Source organism: Phocoena sinus, chromosome 11, assembly GCF_008692025.1.
Source record: "Phocoena sinus isolate mPhoSin1 chromosome 11, mPhoSin1.pri, whole genome shotgun sequence".
In the NCBI taxonomy this organism is placed as follows: Eukaryota; Metazoa; Chordata; class Mammalia; order Artiodactyla; family Phocoenidae; genus Phocoena; species Phocoena sinus.
The window spans coordinates 84,501,880-84,522,285 of record NC_045773.1 but is presented as its reverse complement, the minus strand read 5'-3'; the positions used below and the strand labels follow the sequence as shown (position 1 = coordinate 84,522,285).

General features: G+C 42.3%; 1 protein-coding gene across 2 annotated transcripts in view; it reads right to left on the bottom strand.

The window, feature by feature from the left end:
- Positions 1 to 18,042, bottom strand: part of DCDC2 (doublecortin domain containing 2) — a 157,663-nt gene extending 139,621 nt beyond the window's left edge. Inside the window, exons 1-3 of one of the 2 annotated variants that reach the window (XM_032650284.1) lie at positions 17,617 to 18,042; positions 14,892 to 14,918; positions 13,168 to 13,222 (exon numbers count right to left, since the gene is read on the bottom strand). In XM_032650284.1, the coding sequence (XP_032506175.1) occupies positions 13,168 to 13,222; positions 14,892 to 14,918; positions 17,617 to 17,909 (375 nt within the window). In that variant the 5' untranslated portion in view covers positions 17,910 to 18,042. The remainder of the gene's footprint in view (positions 1 to 13,167; positions 13,223 to 14,891; positions 14,919 to 17,616) is intronic. The other variant, XM_032650285.1, reaches the window with a different exon arrangement.
- Between the last annotated feature and the right edge of the window lie 2,364 nt (positions 18,043 to 20,406).

The following is a 20,406-nucleotide window of genomic DNA, read 5'->3' as shown; positions in this document are numbered from 1 at the left end:
TCTTGGCACCAAATCTGATGCACACAACTCCACTAACTTGACACCATAAGCTAGAGCAAAGGGAATTCATAAACAGAGAATTACAATTTGAATATGGTTCTATATAAGCAAGTGAATTAGGGAAGTGGAAGAGAGGAAGAGAGTTTAGGAATAAATAAGAGTCACTAAGTAAAAATGCTGAAAAATCCCAATGACAAATCACATTGCCTATGCCTATACTTCATTATATACATATCCATGTATACATGTTTAGATAATAGGTAAGAAGAGTCAGACAAAGGTAATCAATATTATTGATAAAATAATTGAAACAGGGATAACATAAGGGAATAGCAACCTGATTAGAAGAAGTACCAGCTAGAGAAAAGTTAATTCAATCCAACTTCCATATACTATTTGACTAATTTAAATATTAGCCAATTGAGAGTTCATGAGAAACAGCTACACTGCAAAAGCCATACTAAAAGAATCTCTATGCTATAGTAAACATATATATTTGTAATTTTTAAATTGATATTTCAAACCTTTTGTTGTTATTTTTGCTTTGGGGGTTTTTTGGTTTTGTTGTTGTTTTGGCCACGCCTCACAGCATATGGGATCTTAGTTCCCGGACCAGGGGTCGAACCCATGCCCCTGCAGTGGAAGCGTGGAGTCCTAACCACTGGACCACCAGGGAAGTCCTCAAATCACTTTTTCAATCCAGCTTTTTTTTGTTTGTTTTAATTTATTTTTGGCTGCGTTGGGTCTTCATTGCTGCATGTGGGCTTTCTCTAGTTGCAGCAAGTGGGGGCTACTCCTTGTTGCGGTGCGCGGGTTTCTCATTGCAGTAGCTTCTCTTGTTGCAGAGCACAGGCTCTAGGCACGCGAGCTTCAGTAATTGTGGCACGTGGGCTCAGTAGTTGTGGCTCGCAGGCTCTAGAGCACAGGCTCAGCAGCTGTGGCGCGTGGGCTCAGTTGCCCTGAGGCATGTGGGATCCTCCCAGACCAGGGCTCAAACCCGTGTCTCCTGCATTGGCAGGCGGATTCTTAACCACTGCACCACTAGGGAAGTCCCTTTAACCCAGCTTTTAAAAACCAGCTGTGGGAGATCCCACAGCACACAGGCTAATGCAAAACTCATAGTACAGGAAATTGAGATATCTGTTCACTTCTAGAAAAACAAGCTGTGACTATGGAGTTTTATCAATCACCATATAAGTTACAAAATGGAACTTGGGTAATATTAGATGACTTCTTTTATAAATATTGCCAGAAGTTGGCAGCCCAGTTACATTAGGTTGTATAATTTGAAATAGCAAGATGGCCAGGGAGGTTCATAAATCTTTGAAACTCAAAAATACTGCCAGAAGGTGAGGAAAAAACCACAAAGCAGCATGGACTGACTGCCACTAGAAATTTCCTAGAGAGAAATGTCCCAGGTTAAACATTAGACATTGCAAATATACCAAGTCCATTTAGTTTTCACTCTCCCACAGGCCCTTACCACTTAGTTTTGTCCCCAGCTAACAGGTGGGCTGAAATCAACCTTATTTCAACAAACCAAACATCCAAACTATGTAATCATGGGATGACATCTGAGCTTGATCTGGCTGGCTGCTTAAAAAGGAGTCTTTCACAATAATAAATGGGAATTTTCATTGTTGACCAAGCTAGATACTAAAGCACACCACCTTTATACTTCAGGCTGAAATAAACCAAATGTAAATAAATCGCCCTACCTTTAAAAAATGCCTCCATGCATCCATTTTGAAGGACACAGAAATATGTTTTATTTTGGACACAAAGATAAGATTATCAGCCTACTACCTGTGGGACACGGACCTTTTTAGTTGTTCTCCAATACAGTGATAGATGTAAGCTGAATTTCACATACATTCTCACCTATGCCTTAAACAATGCCGCACTTGAGAGGACAGCTAGATGTTTGGGGGACAGTCTGGGGCCAGGGACCTAGTAGAACTGAGAGTCCCATGGGGTCCCAGTCCAAGTTCCTGCCTTCATTAGCATGGTGTTCTCACCATGCTGTTCCACGAGGAACAGTCTAAGGATTTATTGCTGTTCTGTGCTACTCTGGATCTCTGAAACCAAGTTTCCACAAGTTAGGCATTTAAGATTACTCCACAGCGCACACACACAAATCTGTTCTTAATTAAAGAGAAATATAATTTAAACTGTTTCTATATCCTAATAAAAAATGAATGCATCATCACAGATGACCTTATATGCTTGTTTATTATTACTGATTCCTTTGAGTTTCACTTCCCTTATTCCTTTAACACCTCACTCTCTTGGGTTTTCTTTTCTGAATGTACAATGTGTGGGGAAAAAAACCTGAAACATCTCTTTAGATGGTTGCTGTATCTGTCAAGGAGGCTACGCTACAGTTCCAAATACAAAAACCACATTCCAAAACAGGAATATTCTCCAAACCCTTTACTTTCATGGTGTGCTTTCAAATTTTGTTGCTTTTTAAAAATTCTGACTGGAAGTACCAGCAAATCACAGCACCGCCTGCTTATTTACACAGAAGAACTCTGCAACTTGAGAAATCACAGCGGAAGGTACCAGCACGGATTGCTGCCAGTTACCTGGGCAGTTTCCTCCCACACACTGCTCCCTCCATGAGGGGCTGTGATGACAACCTGGGAAGGAGTCCTTCCGGGCTTCCCAGGAAGACTCTGATGGCAACCTAACCCACAAAACCTGAGGTTAGAGGGAAACCTCAATTCACCTCTGCCATTTTGGTATGCAGCTGAAATATGCAAGTCAAAGGAATGGATTTATATTTTAAAACAGATGAAAAGAAGATACGACACTTTCTTTCAATAAATGCTTAGTAGTCTTAACCAAGTTTTTTAAAGCTTTCTTTCAATCTGACTGAAATTCTTCAAACTTCACACCACAGCTTAATTTTTTTTTCCCCTTTTCGGTACCCAGTTATGATGGAGAAGACCTAGTCACCATATTCTTTATAAGCATTGAAGCCAATTATTAATTAGGTCTAAATAAAAAATTCTCTCCCCCTGGATTAACACTCTCTGGTATTATTTTTCCCATCTTTTACACTTTTTCACATAGCGTCTCTTTGAAAACTCTTTTCAGCGTCCTCTGACAACAATTACCTTGTTGTAATTTCTGACTGGCACATACTCAGTGTCTTTTTATATCTGTGTGGCTAGAATCTAGCCCACTGCCTGGCATTCAGCAGGCTCTGGATAAATATTCTCAAGAAACTGTGAAATCGTACATGAGCAGCATTCAATAAATGGTTGAGCATAATTAGTCTTCCTTGTGACTATACTTCGCTATTTGGTCACATTTTCCTATTATTCCTACCATGTGGAAATAATCATACTTCCATCATGAATTGTCCCTTTGACTCACAAGAAAATGCAATAAGCTCATTCTAAAAATCATCCTAAAATGTGAACCTAAGTATTGATTTTCTAGGAGATGCACAGTATCCATCAATGAAAAGCTTGGTACACCTTGGCAGAACTTCAGATCGTACTAAATAGGCCTAAAATTTCATCTTCTGTGTTTCCAAATCTCATGTACTGTACGAACAAGAAGTTCTGTTGGTGTTGCCAAAAGGGCTTTATTTTCGTGGGGCCAATGAAATGTCTTACTGAGAATAGTTCAATACTTAGATTTAGTGATATTTTTAAACACACATAATTAGCTAGCAATTTATTTTATTAGATACTTTTTCTATTTTTTCTTAAAAGGTTGATAATTTTTTTTTTTTTTTGCAGTACGCGGGGCCTCTCACTGCTGTGGCCTCTCCCGTTGCGGAGCACAGGCTCCAGATGCGCAGGCTCAGCGGCCATGGCTCACGGGCCCAGCCGCTCCACCGCACGTGGGGTCTTCCCGGACCTGGGCACGAACCCGCGTCCCCTGCATTGGAAGGCGGACTCTCAACCACTGCCCCACCAGGGAAGCCCCGATAATTATTTTATAACTGTTTATTAAATGTCTGTCTTTGCTTAGAACAGCTTATTACTATAAATAGAAAAGATATACATACCCTAACGTGCACATCTTCCAATCTCACAGACATTCTAAAATCATGTCTAAATGCCAAATAGAAAATGCAAGATATTTGGAACAAATGCCATGGCACATGTTAATGGAGAAACTAAAATCACCCGTCTTTTAGCTTTTGATCAGAGCTGAATAGGGTTATTAATGGATATTTTTCATTAGACCAATATTTTCCAGGTTGACATAAACACTTCTCTCTTTCTTCCTCTTGTTCACACACATACACACAAACACACACAGTTCAATACTGAGAAAAGTGAAAAGACAAGAAAGCGTGAAAGAAAAACGAGGGAATTCCTGGTGGTCCAGTGGTTAAGAATCCGCCTTCCAATGCAGGGGATGTGAGTTCAATCCCTGGTCAGGGAACTAAGATCCCACATGCCGCGGGGCAACTAAACCCACGTGCTGCAACTACAGAGCCCTCGCACCACAGCAGAGGATCCTGCATGCCGCAGTGAAGATCCCATGTGCTGCAACTAAGACCCGACACGGCCAAAAATAAAATAAATAAATATTTTTTGAAAAGAAGAAAGAAAAATGAAATATGGCCAGTTTTGTTCTTCAACAGAAAACTCTGTCTTCCTAGAGCCTTGGCAAGGTCATAGACACCTTGGAATCACCATGACCACTGATGTGAACTGGCTGTCCTTAAAAGAATGCCTCTCACTTAGCAGATACATTAGAGAGATGGGGGAAAGGTGTAAAATAAAAGATTGGAAAGGGGCTTCAATTATTGTTGGAAGAGCTCACAAAAGTGGGTTTCATTTTCTTTGATTCTTCGATAAATTAGTAAACTTGACTAACATAATCTGGAAATCTTTCCCCAAGTTAGAGAAACAAATATTTAGGAGTTTAACTATTTTGTAGTTCCCCCTTTGAACTCAGAATTCCCAGGCTAAAGATTAGTTAGTGAAACCACAGAGCCCCATGCCTTCCCGCAGTAAGGTTAATAATTACACCCAATTTAATGTCTAGAAATCCATTCCCAACCCAAAGCCTTTAAGTAGCAAATCTCATAGTATGTTTCACTGGAGATGGTGCCTAATGATTAAACTGAAATGTGAAGTTTTGATAATGATATTCAAAATCTTAAAGACATTCACTGGGTGACTGACCAGAAGTACAACCCATGTTCCCACAAACTTTTCAGACCAGGCCAAGTTCTGAGGCTTCAAAAACTCACTTCCATTCTTTCCTCCCCTCCAAGGTACTCCTACAATACTCTCCCCCAGTAAGAAGAAACAACAGTTATCCAAATTCTCCATAAATGAAAATCTAAACTGAGAGAGGTGTATTCAAGAGGATCCAATATGATGTTTATCCAACGAGTAAGCTTCCACTCCTTGGGAAGACATTCATTAGTGTCTTTGGATTCTAATTTGAAGATTTATTTTTAAGACAGCAGCTCGGGACTTCCTTGGTGGTGCAGTGGTTAAGAATTCACCTGCCAATGCAGGGGACATGGGTTCAATCCCTGGTCCGGGAAGATCCCACATGCCGCAGAGCAACTAAGCCCGTGCACCACAACTACTGAGCCTGAGCTCTAGAGTCCACGAGCCACAACTACTGAGCCTGTGTGCCACAACTACTGAAGCCCGTGTGCCTACAGCCTGTGCTCCACAACAAGAGAAGCCACTGCAAAGAGAAGCCCGCGCACCATAACGAAGAGTAGCCCCCGCTCACCACAACTAGAGAAAGCCTGCGCGCAGCAGTGAAGACCCAATGCAGCCATAAATAAATAAATAAATAAATTTATGAAAAAGAAAAGAAACTGGAGTGGGAGAGAACAGAGAAGAGAATGGCAGAGGGAAAAAAAAGAAAGAGGAGGTCAAGAAGCAAGGTCAAAGACTAGAACCTGAACTGGCATATAACACCAAGCTATTTTTAAGAATGAGGAAGTCTGATATTAAGTTCTGAGTTGTTGGCACTTCTAGATTACCTATAAAACCCACTTCATTTCTACAAACCATTGGTAAATTTCACCACACACAAACTTGTGGGAACAGGGTATCTGTGTGTACATCAATGAGAGGATTTCACCTCTGAGTTGGTGGGGCCTTAAACAAATACAACCTGTAGAGGAACAAGACAGTCTATGAACTCAGCTAATACTTTGGAAGCAGAAGCTCAGGCAAAGAGGTGAGCATGAGGTAATAATCCCCGCAGGAATTCACAGAAGTCTTGGGAAGAATGTAGGACATTCCAAAGGCTAAGTAATGGAGGTTCAAGCCAATTTTATCTCGACCATAGGAGACGGACAACTCCAGCCATTATTCAGGTTACAACTAGCAGCTTAGGTGTTTATAACTCCAGGAAAATGGAACAAATTTTCCAGAAATTAGGAGTTTATTGCTCCTCAAAAATTAGTCCCATTATTTCCTGACCCATTATTGAGAAAGTTCAAAAACTGTTCAGCCCTTAAAATGTGGGCTTTTGAGCCAAAGAAACCTACAAGTTCTACAACAAAGATCAATGTTGGTAGAGTTAAGAGTAAGGGATGGCAGGCAAGGAAGGCTAAAGAGTAGTCAACTCCATGAGGACAGGGACCATGTTATTTGGTTCTCAGGTGACAAGCACAATGGCTGGCACATAGCAGTCACACAATAAATCCATGTTAAATGAATAACATTCATTTAATATAGCTCCAAATTCTAGTAGAGACAATAAATGAATCACACAAAGGTTTAACTGAACTAATTTTATCCCTGAAACAAAAGCTAGATAGATAGTGGCCATGAAGACTTCTAAATTATTTGAGACATCCCACCCATATGTGAAATGCAGAATCACCAGGCACGCTTGAGACAAACAGATGTCTCCCTCAACTATGATAAGGAACATTCAACACTATAGAGAATTAAAATGACTACCAGCCTATTAATGCTAGGTACGCTACAGAATTAGCAGACCTCCAAGGGACGTACAGTCTAACAGGCAGCTCTGACACGTGTTGATGGCTACCAGCAACAGGAACAAGTTTGTAGTCAGACAAAATCAGATTTATTGATTTGGTGCAGCGAGGGATGGCACTCAGAGAAAGCACAAAATGACGCTGAGAAAGACGGAGGAGGGAATCATCTTTTGTAAGGTTTGGGCTCTCGTTGAAGGATTCCAAGGAGGGTCTAAGGGAAGCCGATTCAGTTCTGGAGTGACTGCAGTTTTGAGGTGAAATTAGATGTGGGGGTTAACTAGGGGTTGTTCTGAGGTGAGGGTGATTTAGCAACTAAAGATGTCCAGTAGGGAATTCCCTGGTGGTCCAGCGGTTAGGATTCCACGCTTTCACTGCCGTGGCCCAGGTTCAATCCCTGGTCGGGGAACTAAGATCCCACAAGCTGCGTGGCGTGGCCAAAAAATAAAAATAAAAAATAAAGATGACCAATAAAATATGAGAACAGCAAAGCAGGTCTGGAGTGTCAGCTGCAAGTAAGCATTAATCACTGAAAGGGAGGCCCTTATGGCATCTTACAGCTGCTGCAAAACTGGGAGAAGCAGTGTTCTATGATAACTTTGCAGCTGGCCTAACTTTCAGCTGGCCTGCTATGTGTCTGTCCTCCAAGCCTGACTAGTGGCAAGGCTGCCTTTGTTGCTTCTCCATCCAGCTGATTTTCACTCTGTCAGAGACAGGCTTTGATCTTCACACAGATACAAGTATTAAATAATCTTCCTTCATCAAGGAGTAGAAAGGGACATTCTCAAAACCTTAATCTAAGAGAAATGGGCCAAAAATAAAAGATTCTGTTATATTTTAAATCTTTTCAAAACTGACTGACCCATAAACCTAATCCCATCTACCCTTCTTCAGTCCTCCAAGCATCCCTCTAGCCCAGCACATGTGCCCTGGATAATAATAGTTGGTTTACTTCCCTGTCTTCTCCCCTGGACTCCAAACTCCTAAAAGAGAGGGGAAGTACTCGTTTTATACCTGGTGACTCACAGCTCCCAGCGCACCCTAAGTGCTATGTAGCCAAGCTGTCTGCTTGTCTCCTCTGTCCAGAATGGCCCTATCCAAGGCCTCTTACACAGTGAAACAGATTTTGCTCTCTAAATAAGTGTTAAAGAATGTCATAATCTAAAGGATTCACTACATGGAGGAGACAGGGAAGAGCTGATCAGCCGATCAGCAACATCTACAACTCTAGGTCAAAGAAGAAGGAAGCTTCCCTTTGAAGAGCTCACCGATGGCTTTGTTGCCACCTGATAAAGTCAAAAGCACTTGAAATAAACAGCTCAACACAAATGGAGTTGAACCCCTACCAAACTGAATCGCTTATTATGCAGTACTGGAGATTTTCGTATATCTGTCTTTTCAGCAAGACTGTAAATTCCTGGAGGTGAGAGGTTATACATGTCTTGTTCATTTTGCTCCCCTGCTCTCTGCCTACCATGCTGCACAGTACGGGTGTTCAATCATGTGAAAGCAAAGTGGATAAAGCAGAAAAATAAGAAGACCCTCCTTCAGTTAAAGGGAAAGGGTAACAGCATAATATGGGCTGGTAAGCAAGAGGAAAGGTATCCCACATGCGGATCAGAGGCCCCCAGTGCATGAGGACAGAGGGCTCCATAGACGGCTTCCCTGAAGAGGAAAGGAAGAAGCTGGTGAGTGGACTTGGAACATAGAAACATAGAACGAGATCTGAAACTGGGCAGAGAGGAGCGGGGAAAGGAAGCAGAGAGAGGACTGGGAAGACAAAAATAAGGAGATGAACTACCAAGGTCAGAAGATGAGAACACTGTCTTTGTTAAATCCACCACCAGGAGCTCCCCTGGTGGCACAGCGGTTGAGAGTCCGCCTGCCGATGCAGGGGATGCGGGTTCGTGCCCCGGTCCGGGAAGATCCCACGTGCCGAGGAGCGGCTGGGCCCGTGAGCCGTGGCCGCTGAGCCTGTGCGTCCGGAGCCTGTGCTCCGTGACGGGAGAGACCACAACAGTGAGAGGCCCGCATACCGCAAAAAAAAAAAAAAAAAAAAAAACACCACCAATGCAGGGAAAGCGGGAAGAAAGATGAAAATATAGCTCAACACAATGACTGGGGAATAGAGGCAGGAGTCCAAGGGGGGCCTAGAAGGTCTCTTTATCTGGATGTTATTAAAAGCAAGACCTGGTGTCGAGAGGTAAGGAAGGGCTCAGAGCCCACAGAGCAGCCCAACTTTGGAGCAGGTGCAAACCACAGTCACCATTTTGCTTTTCTTTCTCCCATCTCCTTTTTCTTCTCTGTCTTTCCTCCGCTTCCCCTCCCCCTTCCTCCTGCTGCAAAAAGTGTTGGCCACATAAGACGACGTACTTCTTTCAGGTTAGTGGAACAGATGCGTTAGAGTTCTGCCTTTGTCTGTCCTGCTGACGTGGCTACAAAGAAGAAGAGGAATAGGACTAGCTGTCCTTTCAGTGTTTCTTCCAAGATGAGTTTCATGGCACAGAAGGGCAACGACAGAAACCACAGCAGAACCTGGAACGTCAAGATGACATGCCCATTCTCGTTATGTGACCTGCAGTCAGCAAGTGGATACCACTGCGTCTACACTATTAACTGTCTAAAGAACAAGTAAACTGTATTATGGACTTGGGCGAGGGGTGCTCCGGGAGGACGAAAGGAATGCTGCTGACCCCCAGCACCCACTGGCTGGGTTTCCTACCACATGCGAAAACCTAGCCACAGCTGTGGGACCCAACGCCACACGTCCTACAAAACCCCAACAAACGGCAAAAGTCCTTCTGTTATAACGTGCATTGTGAATAATCAGAATTAATATGCTTCAAGCAATTAGAAAAACTGAATTATCTACCTCAATGTGGTGGCTTTCATTAGGTAACCCCAACACCGAAAACTTAAACAATATGAAATATGTCAGATTTGAGGGAAATGTGCCCAGTTTTGATGAATAGGTAATTTTACTAACTCTTCATATTGAAACATCTTTGAATAGACATTGTTTGTGCTACTACTGCATTGAAACTTCTTCCCTGAAACAACTCTAAACTCTCCAATTCTATGTATTCATGTTCCCACTTCAAAATTATTTCTGTGATTGGGAGAAAGATGTGTTATCTTCCTCCAAAGAATAGCAGACATCAACAGTATTTTACCAGGTGTGCACTCTTTTCTCAGTAGACACAAATGTTGAAAGGAAATCACCACCTTAGATCAAGAAAACAGAATCTGGGGCTTCCCTGGTGGTACAGTGGTTGAGAGTCCGCCTGCCAATGCAGGGGAAATGGGTTTGTGCCCCGGTCCGGGAGGATCCCACATGCTGCGGAGCAGCTGGGCCCGTGAGTCATGGCCCCTGAGCCTGCGCGTCCGGAGCCTGTGCTCCACAACGGGAGAGGCCACAACAGTGAGAGGCCCGCGTACCGGGCAAAAAAAAAAAAAAAAAAAAAAAAATAGAATCCATAATATTGTGAAAGGCCAGTGTCTGTCAAGTTTGTTCTCAAATTTTGAACATAGATTGTCCTCTATCTTATAAACTTGAGGAATTCTAAAAGTCTGATGGTTAATCACTTGTGAAAAAGAGAGAGGTATTTCTGCCCAGTAAGAACTACACACATAAAAGTGAGGTTCTCAGCTCAGTCTGCAAAAGCATTTCTGACTTGTGCTCCACCTAAAACAGCATCAAGAAGACTGCAGAACCAACAGAGAAAGTGATATCTCTATGGGAAAATTCATTCAGAGTTCCTATTTGGGATGCCCGTAACCCAAAACTCTCCCTTGCTGGCAATGAAAACAGGGGTCTCCTTGTTCAAAGCAGGCTTTGCGTGTGGTCATGGTGTGGACTTTGGGGAGGAAGGTGTCTGTGTTGAAAATCAAGACTGGAAATGCAAGGGACTCCCCTGGCCCAGTGGTTAGGACTCCTCACTTCCACTGCAAGGGGCACAGGTTTGATGCCTGGTTGGGGAGCTAAGATTCTGCATGCCGCGCCGCACGGCCGAAAAGGAAAAGACTGGAAATGCAAAGTGAGGGAAGTAAATACACTGCTGTCTAGACTGGGAGGGAAGGTTGAGGGGGACAAAAGTGGGAGAGTGGGGCTTGGGTGGATGAGGGAAAGTGCTGAAGGTCATGGACAAACAGAACAGTTTCTTACCACCTCCTCCCACCTGCTCTGCATCCCCAAAATGACCCCCTTTGGAAGACTGCAAGGGAAAGGACTGAGAAGAAATGAAAGGCTACAGCAGGATCCATGCAGTTAGAGCAAATGAGAAGGGGCAGGAATCACCAGTAAGAAGTAAAGTGCGAGAGATACAGTGTTCTAGAAGAGGGAGAGATGCTGTCTTCTAGTTGGAGATAAGGGGTGGATTTGTCACATGTAAGACGTGCATTCATAAATCAGAACCTTGTCGGTGTGGCCCGTGCACAGGCCCCAAGTAAAGAGAAATCAATAGTTACTGCTCCAAAGCGGAAGAACAATTAGCAAATTAAATTCACTAGAGTCCTTGTGAATGCTTCTTTCGTTAAGGATGATCTTTTTTTTTTTTTTTTTTTTTTTTTGCGGTACACGGGCCTCTCACTGTTGTGGCCTCTCCCATTGCGGAGCACAGGCTCCGGACGTGCAGGCTCAGCGGCCATGGCTCACGGGCCCAGCCGCTCTGCGGCACGTGGGATCCTCCCAGACCAGGGCACGAACCTGTGTCCCCTGCATCGGCAGGTGGACTCTCAACCACTGCGCCACCTGGGAAGCCCAATCTTTTTTTTTTTAAGTATATTCCAAAAATTTTTGGCACACCTCTTGCAATTTGCCAGACCCAATGTCTTCATCAAAGACACCGGAATCCAGAGTAAATATACACTCGTAATTTTTTTGGAATTCACACATTTCAAATCCTACTGCAGAAATTTGGCTTCAGTCACTAACTTCAAGAAAGGTATTGATAGCTTACTTCAAGCGATTGTGTGTCCTTCAAACAATATTATATCCAGAACTAATACACTAATGTCTTTTCTTACTACTTGTTACAGATACTAACTAGCAGTCATTCTTTACCTGTAACATAAGCACCACCTGAAAAATTTATATTTTTGTTTACGTTAAGCTATAAATCTTATCACTTTCATACATTATCAACTTTTCATACGCTGAAAATCAAAAATACAAACAATAATATTTTAAATAATGTCTGGGATTACCACGTTTTCCCACAAATTATTTGAATGATGAATTTAACGTCACGTTATTAAAAATACCGCACAATTAAAATTTTTTCTTACGTAGTTTTTTTTTTTTTCCTAGAGGGACCCATTTGTTCCTGTTGGGCATAAACCCAGCACGGGAGGAAATGGCCAGAGCTGAGGGGTCTCCCTGGGGCTCTGCACTACAAATGAGGAAAAACTCCTTTCCTGTTCGTCATTTCTTCACTGGCAGGACACACCCACTGGGAGCACTTGACTCTGTGGGGTCCAAATGGGAGGAGGGCAAGTCTGGCTGGTGAACAGAATCCCAATCTGGGTTTAACTATCATTTTCCCTGTCTCACTGGGACGTTTAAGGCTGTTGCCTTAATTTTGTTTTTAATCTATTTTTTCATCCATAAACTAAGGAATACATCCTATAGAATACCCACTAGAGACGATTCCACTAGGGATCCAGATGCTATGTGGAACATAGTGGAATGAATATCTATGTCACAAGACTCATTGCCAGTCTTCATGCAAGCTTCTGGTGACCACGTTCAAGTGAACTTTAATGCAAGTTAACATGGAGGTGTTTTCCTGATATCACAGGAAGTCTTAACAGGCTCCTTTGAAAGCCTCAGGGCCAGTCAGAGTGATCCCGGCCATTTCAGACATTGGACTGTCAGAAGCAAGTCAGGACAGGGGATGTAGTTTTGGCAAAGGTTGGTATCACGGTGCTCAGAATCTCTTCTCACTTGACAGGGAAAATCCCTATGGGTTTCAACCAGAGAACACGCAGCTAGAAAATGGGAGAATAAGAGCATGTTGTGTCTAGTCCTACACATCTGAGGACACCTACTCGGTCTGTTTCTGATAATGATCCACAGAAAGGGTTATCTTTGCCTTAAAACATCTAATGTCCTGTTTATATACATTAGACAATTTATCTCGATTAAAATGTCTTCCAAATCTCTAAGACATAACATAAGAAACACAAAGCAGCACTGTTAGTATTATTTGTATTACCTCTGTATTCACAACTTCTATCGGTCTTTTCTTGATTTCTCCTATGTCCAAGTAACTGGGGGAAAAAAAAAAACAAGAAGGGCTTTTTTTATTACTTTTGAATCAGCTATGTAAATTGCCTTTTTAAAAATTATTAAAATATAAAGCTAGCCATAGGAAATACTTAAGCCTAAAGTAAAAATCAATAGCTACTAATTAAAAGCCATTATAATAACAGGAACTGCTTTCAGGGCTGACACATGTCCATGCTAAACTTCAATGAAATTGAAGTCTTAGAAATACATACTCCCATTGGGGAACATTTTTCCCCACAATGGTCAGCTACTTACTATATATATGGTATTTCTTATTTTTATAGCAATTTTGATATAAAGAGTGGTTTGTGTGTAAAGCTGCTTAACAGTTAGTTCTATTAATCACAGACTTTAGGCCAAAGAAAGTAGTACTGATCCCATGCATTAGAGTAACAACTGTGAAAAGCTGGGAAATCTTTTTTCCTGGGAGAGCACTTTAATGATCCAGAAATGCTCAGCCATGTGGGATGGATGGTTTAGGCACTGTTTCGGCTAAAATACAGATGGGTAAACTAGTTAACCTCTGGAGACCCCTATTATTCCATTACTATTTGCTACATATATTAACTAGTGATCATTCTTTAGCTATAGCATAAGCACAACCTAAAAACTTTATACCTTTGTCCACTTCAAGCTATCTGTCCATCACTGTGATCTCGTTCCACTGTGCTTCATACATAGAAGGTGCTAAATAAATGTTTTAATATTAAAAATAAATATAAATCTAGGATTTAATTTACAACCATAGATAGAAAGATAGATACATTCTCTACCTCAACTACCATAATTGCTGAGTTGCCAAAAAAGTTCATATTAGAATTAATTTTGGCTATGTTTTATTTTGTTGTTTTTTGGATAGAACGCTTTACTTAATCCATTACCTCTGCAAATTATCATGTATTTCTCTTACATAAACAGTATTATACAAGACAGTGAAAATTCTCCCTCCGCTTAACAATAAGATGGGTCTTTTGGAAATCTTCAGGGACTGATTTCTGACATAACAATAAAACATTCTAACTGTCATGTGCAGGAAAGTGATTTCAGGTCCACATGTAGTAGAGTCAATGTCCCAAAATGCATAAGGAAAACTCTGGGGAAAATAACAATCTCTAGAATTCTCTGCTATAAAGTAAAGGTTTAATAGCTACCTGAAGTTTAATCACCGTTTCAAAAATATTAGAAGAAACATGAGTAAAAGATATGCAAGAACAAAGTTGATCATTTTCATTTGAAAAATATTTTTCCACCATTGTTATCTTCCCCAACATCAATTAGGGTCTACATGGCATGAATTACCCTCAATATCTTTTGGGCTTTCTTTTGTTCTGCCAGTTTCTTCATTTGTTATGTAAACTTAAAACTGCAAAGCTTCAAATATATTCAGCATTTAAATCTTCTTGGCTTCTATCATTATAACCATAGATACTACCACTTTAACACAAATAAATATTCATCTGTCAGCATGGAAAATTAACCATGGACACTGTTATAACAAACTCAGGGTTTTTGTGTGTGAGTTAAAAGCAAAAATAACCATGCAAATCTCTTTTACATAAATATATATATATATATATATATATATATATATATATATATATATAAAAAGAGTGATTTGAAGTGCACTTTCTATTTGGTTTGGAACTGTACCTGTTTTTATCTTTTGAGTTGGTAGCACTAAATAAACAAAAGAGAATATGAATTATTAAAGTGAGTCTGGAATTGCAGATTTACATTCCCATGAAATCGCTTCATATGAAAATTATTTAACTTAAAAAATTAACGAAGTATATAATGAAAGGAACTGGACACAGAGATGCTTTGCATTTATAACACTTCGTTGTTTACAAAACACATTCACATCCATACCATTTACTTTCTACAACAAGACTGTGAGGTAGGAATGGTTATGCTCCTTTTCTGCGTTAGGAAACTGACTAGCTGTGTCAAGTGAATTGCACAAGGATGCAGAGCTAATAAACAGCTCAAACACAAGTCTCCTGACTCTCAGCTTTAAGTTCTAAGTTATTTTGAAGTACAGTTTCATTTGGCTCTTTTCTAAGGAAGTTAGACAAAGCATACTAAAGGAGGTTTCAGGGAAGGGAAACTAAATCCAAATGTATCCCTCACCTCCCATAAAAAGAACATCTGGCATAACAAAAAAGCAGAACTCCTAGAACTCAATTTAAACAAACTTACACAAGCTAGGATGATATTAGATAACTTTAGTGATACTTGGGAAAATAGTTCTACACAATCAGAAGTCACAAGCATAGATTTTATGGTAAAGGTTTTTTTTTCCCATCCTGAGGCCCAAGCTGAATTTTAATTAAAATATTATATTAAAAACTATGGGGGGGAAATACCTATGGAATATAGACTTACCATACAATCCAGCAATTCCACTCCTAGGTATATACCCAAAGAGAAATGAAAACTTATACATACCCAGATAATGAAAACTTGTACATACCCAAAGAGAAATGAAAATGTTCATAGCAGCATTATTCATATTAGCCAAAAGTGAAGCAATCCAAATATCTATCAACTGATTAACAGATAAACACAATGTGGTATAGCCATATCATGGAATATTATTCAACAATAAAAAGAATGAAGTACTGATATATACTATAACATGATAAGCCTTGAAAACATTATGCTAAGTGAAAGAAGACAGAAACACAATAGGTCATATATTGTATGGTTCCTTTTACAGGCATACCTCATTTAATTGCACTTAACAGATATTGCATTTTTTTACAAATTGAATCAGGTTTGTGGCCACCCTGCATGGAGCAAATCAATCAGCGCCATTTTTTCCAACAGCATTTGCTCACTTCATGTTTCTGTGTCACATTTTGGTAATTCTTGCAATATTTCACACTTGTTCATTATATTATATTTGTTATGGTAATCTGTGATCAGTGATCTTTGATGTTACTACTATGACTTGCTAAGGGCTCAAATGATGATTAGCATTTTTTAGCAATAAAGTATTTTTTAAATAAGGCATGTACTTTTTTGTAGACATAATGTTATTATTGCACACATAATAGACTACAGCATAGTGTAAACATAACTTTCATATACACTGGGAAACCAAAAAACTCCTGTGACTTGCTTTATTGCAATATTCACTTTATTGCAGTGGTCTGGATCAGAACTTGCAATATCTCCGAGGTCTGCCTGTATATAAAATGTCCAGAATAGACAAATCCATAGAGACAGAGAAACTAACCACTACTGATTAGTGGTTACTAGAGCATGGGGAGAAGGGGAAACTGGGAAGGTACAGGGTTTCTTTTTGGAGTGATGGAAATGTTCTAATATTAGTTTGTGGTGATGGTGGCAAAACTCTAGGAATATACTAAAAACCACTGTGGTTTATGTTACGTGAAATATATCTCAGTAAAGCTATAAAAAAAACCCTATGGAATATTAAATTCTACCTGTCCTACAGTACCCACCCCCACGAGGAATAATTTCTCTCAACTCCCATATAACTTTAACTATCTTTCTAATTGCACTCATTCTTTTGTACTTTGCATTAAAATTACTGGTGTGCATGTAGTCTGTCTCCTGTTAGATTGTGAGCTCCAAAAGACAAGGAGTCCTGTCTTATCTTTGTTCCCTTCAGAGACCTAAGCACAGTTTGCTGATTCACTGAACGCCCACAATAAGTGAGCGCCTTGCCAGGAACTGGGGATAAGCACCACTAACGACCTCTGTCCTTGAAGGTTGAACCATCAAGTACCTGGTGACAGACATGTAGACAAATACAGCAAGCCAGTAAACTTTTCCAAGCATTAAGGAAATAACATAAACGTGCAGGAGGTGGGAGGAGGGTCACAAAGTGGGGTGTGGTCAGTTCTACTTGGAATTGAAAGGTTGAAAGCACTTTTCTTCATGGGTGACAATACTTCCAAGTGATTTTTAAGAAGTCTTCATTTAAACTCAAATGATAGGTTCCAATATTGTAAATCAACTATACGGCAACAAAAATTAAAATGAAATAAAATGATAGGTTCCAAGCAAAAGTGGAAAGAGAAAAAGCAGAACAGAAAATGCCAAATATCTAACATGACATTTGTGTTACTCTTTCCAAATAGCTAGTCACGGAATACTTTTTTTTTTTTTTTGATTCCCACTCCTTATACACACATTTAAAGTCTGTTCCTACTGCTCCGTACGTGCACTTTCTTTTCCAATCACACTTTCAACCTCTGACCCCAGCCGCAGCGGGAGCCTTGAGTGGCATCAACCCGCACAGTCACAGCCCCTGAGCGCACCGAGGTGTGGGGTGGGGCGGGGGTTATTCCATTCCACCTTAGAACCCTCTGAAATGACGGGCGGTGGGGATAGAAGGACTCACTTGAGTTTCTTGAAGGCTTCCTGGCCCCCAGCCACGTAGTTGCCCCCGGTCTGGATCTGGTCTAGCTTCCGGATGCGGTGCCCGGTCCGCGGGGTGTAGATGTTCCTGACGGCCCCAAAGGGCGCCTGAACGCCGCCCGTCACCTCCTTGAGGAAGGCGTCGAAGCTGGACACCTTCTTCTCGTGGAAGACGAAACGGCGCCCCGCGAAGAAGGGGTCCCCGTTGCGGTACACCAGCACGCTCTTCACGACCGGCTGAGACAAGTGGCTGGACCTGGCGCTGCTGCCGCTCATCTTCCCCACCGGACGCCGCTCCCGCTCGCTTCTCAGCGGGGAGGCACCTCCGCTGCCCCAGCGGCCTCACGGCACACGCTGCGCGGGGTCGCGTCCTGAAACGAACGGGCAACAGACAAGCTCACGGGTAAAGGCGAAGCAAGTGCCTATGCCGGGCTTTCACCCCGCGAAGACCCTGCAGCTGCAGGACACGTTCAAGTATTTCACCAGAGTCTGCACAGCCAATCAGCAATCGCGGTGCGCGCACGACACCTGTTTCACTCGCTACCGGCAGAATCGGGGTGTAACCACCTCTGCACAGGAGCCGCGCGGGGGGCTTGAAACAGGCAAACTTCGTGCGCCCGGGAGGGAGGTGGGAACACACACACACGCACACACACACGAATTATAAAATTATAAATGTGATGAAACTTCTTTCCTCGCCTGGCTCTCTCCCCTCTCAATCTTCTGTTTGTTCCCAAAGTAATTAGGGTTCCGGCTGGAATTGCCCAGATTTTTCTTTGCGGAGAAATAAATGCCTAAAGTGCATTGAGAGAGTTTCCCAGACCCCTCCCCCCTCCCCAGATGACCTGCACCGCCCCGCGGCGAAGCTCCCATAGGCATCTTTTGAACACATAGGGCAGAGGCAGGCAATCAAGTCCCAAGGCGGGGGGTAGTGGGTGGGATCCCGGGAGGCGCCCGCGGCCGGAGTACCTACCGACACCCGAGGCCCAGTTGAGGGAGGGGCGGCTCGGGCCGGGCCGGGCCGAGCCGGGCCGGGCCGGGCGGGGGTGGGGCAGGGGCGCCGCGGTGAACTCGGCTGCGGCCGCGCGTCGCTCCCGCTGTTCCTCCAGCTGCCGTTGCCTCTGCGGGCCTCCGTCACCCGGGGCGCGCGGGGGGAACGGAGTTGTTATTTCTCGCCGTTTCCATAGCAACTGCAGCCACGCGCAGGGAGCGGAATCAGTGCACTAGGCCTGGCGCGCTCCTGGATCCCTCGGGCTTTGCCCGCAGCCTCCGGCAGAGACTCGATAAGTGAGTGTTTTGGGAGGAAGGAGGGGAAGCCTGGGAGTCATTATCATGCAGTCACTCTATAAATGGACGCCTACTGGGTGCCAGGCGCTGTGTTGGAAGTTGGGGGATACAGCGGCATAGAAAAAAATCTATTATTTTGAAGTGCCTACCATATACGTAGCATTACGCCGAGAAAAGGTTGCCTCAAGTAGGCTAAGTGGCTCTCGGTGCCCAAGAGCCCACATCCATGCCGTTTGTATAGATTGGATCGATGTATGGTAAGATGGGGGAGAGGAGCTTTGAGACCTTCAGTGAAGAGGTGCTTTGTCCAAGCTACTGTGGGACACATATTATGGAAGCAGGAAAATTCTCTTTAAAAAGTTGAAATCTTCCAGCTCATCTCTCCCAGTGTTCCCTTTGTTCCTCCTAAGACGTCCCTACTATGTGTCATGTGCAAATTTCATTACTGGCTGTTCCTAATTCTTCATCTATGAATAAAAATAGTGTTAATAAAAACTACCATTATGGTAGTTAACTACCATAATGGTAGTTAATAACTACCATTAATTGAACACTTACCATGTGCATTGTGCTAAGCACTTTAGGTTATCTAATTTAATTAGATTATCTAATTTAATGTTCACAGCCTTCAGAGGTAAATACTCTCTCCTCAGATGAGGAAACTGAGGCGTAGAGAAACAGAAGAAATTCACCTCAGGTCGTGTGGGAAAATTCAAACCCAGTTTTCTGTGATTCCAGGACCACCTTAACCACCATGTCATACCAATCTGAGAGACGAATGTATGGGACATTGCAATCTGGGGCAGAAATGTTATTATTAAAGTTACTTAATACATCAATGCCTTGAAAGTTAACAGTTTTCAAAAGAAGACTAAAGAGGAGAGAACAATACAGAGGGAAAATAGAAGAAGGAAATTTTGTGAGCTGGTTGTGAAGAATACACAGGTTGAGGGAATGGATGGGGAAAATATCTGTGGGGATGTGCTACCAAGTAGGTGAATAAGACAGAAAACCTGTTTTGAGGGATGAAAGGCAGTAAATCAAGCCACCCCCAGACCACCTAAACCTCCCTACCATCCATATCCATACCAGCCCAGAACAAAATAAAAACATGTGGCCTCTTGTTCAAAAATTATGAATTTCAAGATGGTGGCCACAGAACAATAAACTAAGCATGAGGATCTTCTGAGTGTGAAGCCTTGTCATCTGCGCATGAAGCAGCCCCACATCTGTATTCTGATGCCTCCCCCAACACTATCTCTAGTCCAGATTTGTCTCCTGAGCCCAGACTCATTTATCCATTTGCCTCTTAGACAGTGATATGGCGATAAATGTTTACTGGTTTGCAGGGTGGGGAAAGCCTTGATTCACAGCACTTGCCAACTTTTGTAGTTTAAGTAGTGCAAACAAGGCCAATTTCCAGCTCCAATCTGACGTCACTGAAAGCATGAGATGTGCAGTAGCATGTATGTTATTTCCACCATTC